We start from the raw sequence: 9,061 nt of genomic DNA on the forward strand, positions 1-9,061 counted from the left end.
CTATTTATATGCGCCGCTCTAGGCAGTCTATACATAGCAGTTTATAAAATAGGCCGTGCGCTTGGTAAGAGCTAAGCAAGGTGACAGTTAATGTGGAAATCGAAAAATTCCTACTGTGACCTGTCATTGGGTTAGAAAACAGGAACATACTGCGTGGGAACAATACACATTGTTATTTTATGAGCACGTCAATGGGCCAAACATTATATTCAATTTGTCCTCGTCTCTGTTTAACTGTGCTGTAAATTATTGTCTGCGTTTTTGCTGAATGGTAGCTTTATTTTAATATATTACTGAACCTTCTTGATAGAACATACTATCGATAAATCACTACCTTCCTTTACTTGTATGCGATTTTCCCACGGTCTCTTAGTGGTGGGAGAGTAATATTCTCATGGAAATAAAACATAAATAGCAAAGGATATTGTTAGCTACAGTAAAGTAGATGTAAAGAATACAATGTAAAAAAACCCCACCATATTACAGTTATTACAATAATTGTGCTAGGAGCTAAAACACATGCAAGTAAGAAAAATAAATATCTTTGCATAATCAGTTTTGTATCAGTCGGGTTGTGTCAAACACAATTCATCTTACTTTTTTTTTTTTTTTTAGCGCATGTAGTTTTACTAATTTTAAGTTTAAATTACAATAATATTTCTGAAAGATGTAAATATGGGAACGATGAATAAGACCTTGAATTTTGAATATAACACTCTGTAATGTCAATAAAACGTTAATTAGGAAAGGCAATTCTCTGTCCTCCATCATGACTTATTTCATTTTTTTTTTTTTTTTTTTTTTTGACGTCCTCTGCCGGCAAGATTTATATTCTTATTAGCGAAAGTGCAATCGATTTCATGGTTGCACATTTACTTTCCACCAAGGGGCAGCAGATGTTTCGCGAATCTGCGCTGCCTTGTGCAAGAGGAAGAGGAAGAGGAATGAGTTTAAACCGGTTAACGTAGCCATGGCAAGCGCCGATCAAGGAAAATCAACCAAAGAGCAGAAATACGACAGACAGCTGAGGTACTGAAAGCACGACAGATTCAGCACAGACCAACAAACCGGGTTTTTAAACCGCTGCATGATTTTTGACATTCGTTTTTCACAGTATAATAATTTATGCTAGCAGTGTAAATGTTGTTGTCAGTTTCTAGCGGCAGGGCCTTGGTGCTTTTTAACCAAACTATAAACAATAATTATATTTAAAAATGTTGATACATTACATTACTCAATTATGCTTGTGATCCCCCCCCCCCCCCCCCCCCCGGAAAAATGAAATACAACAATGCAGAAAGACATTATAGTCGTCATTGGTAGAACATATCGTATACGTTATGTGTGAACTGTATCCAGTTTTAATAAATGTGGGGCTTTATTAAAATAATTTATTGCATTAAACAAGCCTAGCAGCTATATGTGCAGTTAATATAATGTACAGCTAACCAGACTATGCGCTGTTGATTAATTGGTGTTATTGTTTTCCTCTGCATGATGAAGATTGTGGGGTGATCATGGCCAGGATGCGCTGGAAAATGCCCACGTTTGTCTGATCAACGCTTGTGCAACAGGGACAGAAATACTGAAGAATCTGGTACTTCCAGGTAAATGGACTCTGCAGTACACAACAGACCAGTTATTGAAAGGTTAACATCTGGACCTGAACATACAGTACATACAGGTATTCCGAACCAGTGTATGGGCTTCTTCCAGTAAATACAACTACATTTGTCCACTTTGAAAGTGCAGTATAGATAGGACTGTACAAAAAATAATGTAGCATAACAAGTACATGTCTACAAGCATAGTGTCTTGTAATGTGCCGTCATTTGCTCTCATACCTGCTTCAGCAGTAGGTAATGTACATGGCATGTGCCTTTTATTTGGTAAAGTGCTGGATCATTTATTTCTGTGTTTTATCACTAAATAAAGACTTTTATTATCTAGAAATAGTTCAATGACAGCTGATGAGGTATTTAATAAATATGAAGGTACCGCATGTTGTAACAGCAATGTTTTTTTTTTTTTTTCCTCACTTCTTAGGTATTGGAGCATTCACCATTGTGGATGGCCATAAAGTCAGAGGAGACGATGTTGGAAATAAGTAAGCTTTTCTTATTAATTTGTAGCTGGAAACCACCCTTTGTGCTGCTGTTCTGTTTTTTTTTTTTTTTTTTTTTGCATTGTAAATCTTTCCGTGACAATGTCCAGGAAGCACTGGAAAATGCATATGTTGGTCAACACTTCTGCTGCAGGGACAGAAATACTATTTATAGAGTTTTGCAAAACTTATTACATGACTTGCTATACAATGAAACAGTGACATTTAGCCAGATTCTTATTCACATAAATAAATAAATGTTACTGTATGATCCAGTCCCATTCTTTCGTTTGGGAACAACACCCTACAAAACCAATAACAGCACCAAACCCCCTTCCCACAAGCAAAATGTCACTGAATCTATGAAACAATAAGAGAAGGCTAACAAAAGAAGGTGGTCCACTCCCTGGGTAGGACCATACTACTTGTCTAAGTAACCTTAAGTAACCTATAGCCTATATAACACATTTTGTAGTGTACAGTGAACTGAAGATAAGGGTATAGATGCATAACTAATCACTCACTGACTTTTTTTTTTTTTTTTTTTTTTAATATTTGTCTGCAGCTTCTTTCTTACTAAGAGCAGCATTGGCAGGGTAAGCCCTGGTAAATTATACATTTCCATCAATATTTCAGACATTGTACTGCATGCAGCAGTTTAAAAATCAATTTCTTTTGATTTTCCCTGTAGAATCGGGCTCAGGCTGCCACAGAACTATTGCAGGAACTCAACAGCGATGTGTCTGGAAATTTTGTGGAGGAGGTTAGTATTTGGAAAAGGTTATCACCTGGTGTCTTAAACTGATAGGTAAAATGTAAATACATACCCAGTATAGCCCTGCAGTCCAGGTTTGAAGTAAGACATAGTGCTGAAGAGTATTTGAGATAAATCTCACGTTAAATGCCATTGCAGCTTCTCAGTTCAGCTGTAGGCATAACTTTTGTCGTGCTTGATTGCTTATAGAGTCCGGAGCAGCTCTTGGACAACGACCCCGATTTTTTCCATAGGTTTAGCTTGGTGATTGCAGTTCACTTACCTGAAAGGTATGCAAAATCATTCTATTTATTGTTTGTCTTCTTACTGTTAACATTAATTCACTCTTATCAAAACCCTAAGGCCTTTTAATTGGATTTCTGTCAAAAAAGCTACTGGGATAACATTGAAATATGAAAATTGACGGTGGGGGGCTGTGACAATGGGGAAACTGTTAGTTATCAAACTTTAATGATAATTGCAATAGCTTACGAGGTAACTTCTTTCTTATTTGCGTCTGCAGTACATTATTGCGTTTATCTGCTTTTTTGTGGGGTGCTGGAGTGCCACTTCTGGTCTGCAGGACATATGGGCTTATTGGGTATATGAGACTGGTGGTGAAAGAGCACACAGGTTAGTAACCTTGGGTCCCTCTCCAATGAAGTTGAAGCTGAGAAAAGGAATTTTAGGAAAATGCAATAAACAGTGAAGTATTTTTTGTATTTGTATTCGATTAACGCATCATCCGAGATGAATCGAAATGAAAATGGAACCATGTGTAATCTCATGAATTTGTATTTTCCTAAAAAAAAAAAAAAAAACTTTTTCGCAGTTAAAAGTAATTGAATTCAGTTTCTTACTAACGTCTTCAAGTTTCATAAATGAGTGTTTTTCTTTTTCTTTTCTTTACCCTTAATCAGTTGTAGAATCCCACCCAGACAATGCACTTGAGGATCTAAGGCTGGATCATCAATTTCCAGAACTCAAAAAGCACATTCAGTCCTATGACTTGGAAAATATGGAAAAAAGGGTATGTTTGAAAAGTCCCTCAATGACACTGTCCATGCTAGCTTTTTATATAGTGCATAATTCCAGGTTGGGTTCTCTCTTGTTTTGGTGATGCAGTGGCAAGGGGCAGGTGGAATAATTGGCCATATCTGAGACTGTTCATCCCCCAGTTGTACAATCGATATGCATTTTTAAGGCTAGCAACTTCTCACAATGTGGTATAACATGTCATCTTTTCTTACTGAAGTCTGTTGTACTCGGTGAGACTGGAAACCGATACTTTCAGATGAGAGGTTTTGCAGCAGTAATAAAAAGTGACAATAACTTTGCTACAGTCGTTCATAAAAACTGAACACTGATAAATGCAAGACCAAATTGGGTTGCAGGTAACCATTTTGTAAATGTTTGTTTTTAAGAATACATGTTAATATATATGGATCTTTTACAAGTAGACATGCTTTATTATCTTTATCTATTAAACACTATTGCCACCTTCTATATAAACATAATTTTCTCTTTTAAAATGTGAACAATCTCCTGCAGGATCATAGCCATACACCTTGGATCATCGTGATGGCAAAGTATCTGGAAAAATGGCGCAATGAGGTAAACCGAGCCCTGAAGTGCTTGGAAACATTTTGGGTTTTGCCATTATTTATTAAAATGAGAAAATTGTTGCCACAAGCCTTTGAGTTGATATTGCAGAATTCAGGCATGTTAAACTGAGGCAGTAGTAGAACCAGCTAATATTATATTATATGTAAAAGTGCATTTGTCTAAATAGCAATGCCATGTTTGTTCTGTTTGCTATTGCAGCACAATAATCAGATGCCTAAGAGCTATAAAGAAAAAGAAGCTTTTCGAGAACTTATTCGACAAGGTAAGATATCTCAGTGCCATTTGTATTAAACAGTGGGCATAGAACTGATATCTCAAGGTATCGAGCACAGCCCACCAACCATTTTATTGGTGAGACTTGCAATCATAGCTTAACTCTTTCTAAAGAAGACTAAATAAAAAACAAACTCTTACAGCAGACCAGTTCACAGGTCCTGGTTGTGGACATGCCCATCTGTAATATAATATAGGAGACTGTTTTAGTTACTGTAAATACTTGTTCAGCGTTTGTAAAGAATAATGAAGCATCTTGTAATTTATTTTAATTTTATTTTTAATAATAAAATAGGAATTCGGAAAAATGAGAACGGAGTTCCAGAGGATGAAGAGAATTTTGATGAAGCCATAAAAAATGTCAACACTGCCTTGAACCCTACAAAGGTGGGAGAACTCTGTTGTTTGCATTTAATGAATCAGAAGGGCTATGAGGATTAAGTGTTGGGATTTGGTTCCCATATCACTGTCATCCACAGCATTGCTTACATTTTTTTTTTCTTTTAAGATTTCAAGTGGAGTTCAAGAACTCTTACAGGATGAGAACTGTAAAAACATCAATGCCCAGGTGATGATAAAGTATTGATCGAACTCCCGAATGCTTAGCAATATTGACCAAGAGTCAAGAAAGTGCTGTAAACTGGAACAAAAAACTATTTAAAGTGAACGTGATAGTGATCAAATATATATGTAGGATACATAGATAGATAAATAGATCAATCTATATTTATAGGTATTTAAATAGATAGATAGATAGATAGATAGATAGATAGATAGATTACCAGGTTGAATGCAACGTCTTTTTTTTAAAAGGGGTACAACAGGGTTCACATAATGATTTGTTCATTCAGTACATTATTATTATAATTTATTTATTATCCAAGGTGACTTGCAGTACATGTATAATACCTTAAAATAATATGCAAATAACTTGTTAAACCTCAATAGTGTAATATAAAACGCAAGACTGATAAGCAAATCATATGTAGAACTCAAAAACAAAAACGTGGACTATTCAGAGTTGAAACCACCGTGCGTGATAAATGGTCTCTTTTGCTTCCTTGGCTTTGCCCAGACCTCCTCGTTTTGGTTACTTGTTCGAGCTGTGAAGGAGTTTGTGGAGAAGGAAGGCCAAGGCAGTCTGCCGGTCAGAGGCACCATCCCGGACATGATTGCAGATTCTGATAAATTCATCAAGCTCCAGAATATGTATGGAAAACTCTTTTAAGTGTTTGTAATTCTTTGTGTCCCGCAGACTGTCTTGAAAGTGAGTCGTGACTCCTCCATACACCATTCACGAATTCTGAATGTCTGGCGTAGAGTGCTGTAGGTTTTCACTCTAGTCTGATTAAAATGTATTATGATTTACAGCTACCGAGAGAAAGCAAAAGAGGATGCTACAGCTGTATCCAATCACATTTCTGCCCTTCTGCAGTCAGTTGGAAGGGTAAGTAGTGTTTTTCATGTTGTTGTAATAATATATATAGATATATATATGAATCATATATAATTGATACTAGTAATATAATATAATAGTAATAATATATATAGATATATACACGTTATTCTTTGTGGTCAGATAATTATTGCAGTCTGTAGGTTATATTTTGAAATATCTTCAAAGATTCTGATCATAGGAATTGCAGATATAAATTTAAGTTAAAACATGTCATGAAATGCAAACTGTTTTTTTTATTGCACTGTAACTGGTTTGAGCAGAAATGGTTGCTTTTGAGAATATGTGTCTGTGATGTTTTAACTGTTCATTAATCCTGCGTAGGATGAACTTCAGGGAGAAAGTGGACCCACATGAACATATGTACATTTTCTGAAATATCATGAGTACTGATTCCTCAAATTGTGTCAAAATAAACCTGCCACGGACATTGCTTAGCACACACTGTTGAGGTTATGGCCTCTGCAGTAGGTCAGGGTGATCGAATAGTCTTTTGGTGTAGGATATCAACATTACTGACATAACCTTTTTCCTTTCTTTTTTTTCTCTTGTTTGAAGCTTCCAGAGAGTGTTTCTGAGCAAGAAATCCGACTGTTCTGTAAGTGTGTCTATCCAGAAAATTTAAAGCAGCATATGAACAGAATGCCTATGGGGCATCACACTCTACTTGTATTTCATGCTGAATTAGTATTTATCAATTCAATTTACAAAGTACATTTTGTTTTTTGTGCTTTAGGTAAAAGTTCAGCTTTTTTGCGAGTCGTGCGCTGCAGGTCACTGGCTGAAGAATACAGCACTGAAACTATTAATAAAGATGAAATCTGTAAGCAAACAATATTTCTTTTTTATTTTCTTTTTTGCATTTAAAAAATATATATATATTGAGCTGTCTCACAATGCAAGTGACTTGTTGAATAACTTTTAATTCTCTTATTTTTAATTCGAGTAGCATCTTGTATGGACAATCCAGACAGCGAGATGGTGTTGTATTTAATGTTGCGGGCTGTGGATAAGTTTTACCAGCAGCATGGTCGCTACCCAGGTACAAAAGATTTTCAGATGGTAAACTTTATTGTGCCAAAAGGAAATTGGAAGAACTCTCAGAATGTGATCTAACTAAGCAAAGTCAATATTGGGGCAATGGACCTAGCTATATTTTAGCATGACAAAGCTGAATACCCTTTATTTAAATTCCACACTTTCAGTAGGTCTCACTGGTTTTATAACATTTTTATAACATTTTATTTCTCAAGGTGTTTATAACTATCAAGTTGAAGAAGACATTGGAAAGCTCAAGTCTTGTGTGAACAGCCTCCTTCAAGAGAATGGCCTTGCTGTAAATGTAAAAGACGATTACATCCATGAATTGTAAGTTCCTTTTACAAAGGAACCTGAAATACATGGTTTTGCAGTATTTTCATTTACTAAGTTAGAATAACCTCCTGGGCTAAAGCTAGGAACACTCACTACACATCAGTTAGTGTGTAAACCTGTCCTAGGAAAAGATATATGTACACACACGCACACACTCGCTATGTTCAGAAACACCTACCATTACATTTTCAGTTGGAGCAAGATACAAGGTGTTTCACAGTGACACTTCTTTACTGATTACCACTAGTGATGGGAGTCTGTAGGTGACATCAACAACAATAAACAGCCCATACACAAGTATTTGCTATGAAGGGCGGGTGTTTCTGTATTATTGTAATACCCTGTTCTTTCTCCAGGGGCTGTCCTGTGCTATAAATGATTATTTTCTTCCTATATTGCAGCTGTCGTTATGGTGCTGTGGAACCACACCCAGTTGCTTCATTTGTGGGAGGTAAGAGTCTAATCAGAGCAGCAAAGGTTTGGCAGACATTTTAGATTAAAGAATTCAGTAAATTGATTTAAAATCAATAATACAAGCCGGCTTTTCATCTTGAGTGTGAAATGTACACGTGCATGCCTGCTATTTAGTCCTTCAGCCACCAGATACCAGTTTTGAATTAAATTGGTGTAAATATAGCTCAAGGTGTTATAGTACATTTAGGTGAGAGGAGAGAACTAGCTCAAACAATCTAAGGAGATTTGGCACAAATCTAAATAGTGGTCCAGTACTGATATTTTCCCATCACTTTCCTAATGCATAGAAAGCAGTGCTATATTTAATGCATACATATTTTTTTTGTTTTATCTGCATTTTTCTGTGTAGATTTGCATGCCTAAAATAGTGGATTAATGATCGTAATTTTTATTTTCACAGGATCTGCTGCCCAGGAAGCCATCAAAATAATTACACATCAGTTTGTACCCTTCAATAACACTTTTATTTACAATGCAATGGCACAGACGTCTGCCACGTTCCAGTTATAGAGCAAAGCTGCTGCACTAAAACACTGTACACATTGTTTAACCTCTTGTAAGATATTAGAACATACCTGTTTAGTGTTGCCTGGGTGTGTTTTTTTTTTTTTTTTTAACTTTGTAATATTGTTCAGCTTTTTCAATAATTTCCTGGACTTCGAATCTTAGTACAATAAAATAAAAAAGAATGTGCAGTACTTTTTGTTTGCTGTGTAATCCTGCTGTGACAGCAGTGCATTAAACAATTTAATATTTTCTTTAGACTTGTTGACTTATCAGAAAGTAAAAACCATCACTGAGTGGCAAATTTATCTTGCAGTAGAGAGCTTTCACCTTACAATACTTTAATCAAATCTTGAGATTAGGGCTGCTATAATATTAACTGTAATAGTTGTATTTCCTGCTGCATGCTGCTTATCTATGTTGCAGTTTGGAACAATTGCACTGAAAACCTGCTGTAACGCAACCAGTCCTGCAATTGAGTTGAACTTGTCTGCTT

General features: G+C 35.9%; 1 protein-coding gene across 1 annotated transcript; it reads left to right on the forward strand.

Annotated features, from left to right (window-relative positions):
• Positions 1 to 906: 906 nt before the first annotated feature.
• On the forward strand, positions 907 to 8,818 carry nae1 (nedd8 activating enzyme E1 subunit 1). The gene is made up of 20 exons (XM_041269272.1): positions 907 to 1,029; positions 1,504 to 1,607; positions 2,047 to 2,107; positions 2,670 to 2,700; positions 2,796 to 2,867; positions 3,069 to 3,148; positions 3,382 to 3,491; positions 3,779 to 3,888; positions 4,410 to 4,472; positions 4,683 to 4,746; positions 5,053 to 5,144; positions 5,266 to 5,325; positions 5,833 to 5,966; positions 6,129 to 6,204; positions 6,772 to 6,811; positions 6,950 to 7,036; positions 7,163 to 7,255; positions 7,467 to 7,581; positions 7,989 to 8,038; positions 8,462 to 8,818. The coding sequence occupies exons 1-20, from the start codon at positions 971 to 973 to the stop codon at positions 8,569 to 8,571; spliced, it is 1,611 nt and encodes a 536-aa protein (XP_041125206.1). The 5' UTR covers positions 907 to 970; the 3' UTR covers positions 8,572 to 8,818.
• The last annotated feature ends 243 nt before the right edge of the window (positions 8,819 to 9,061 follow it).

Source organism: Polyodon spathula, chromosome 13 (genome assembly GCF_017654505.1).
Source record: "Polyodon spathula isolate WHYD16114869_AA chromosome 13, ASM1765450v1, whole genome shotgun sequence".
Lineage (NCBI taxonomy): Eukaryota > Metazoa > Chordata > Actinopteri > Acipenseriformes > Polyodontidae > Polyodon > Polyodon spathula.

What these genes read in the sequence shown, in the direction of transcription:
- nae1 (XM_041269272.1), top strand. Translation starts at nt 971, where the DNA reads ATGGCAAGCGCCGATCAAGGAAAATCAACCAAAGAGCAGAAATACGAC. An exon ending in CTGGAAATTTTGTGGAGGAG is followed by an intron (nt 2,868 to 3,068) that starts GTTAGTATTTGG and finishes GATTGCTTATAG; the next exon opens with AGTCCGGAGCAGCTCTTGGA. An exon ending in TCGAGAACTTATTCGACAAG is followed by an intron (nt 4,747 to 5,052) that starts GTAAGATATCTC and finishes ATAATAAAATAG; the next exon opens with GAATTCGGAAAAATGAGAAC.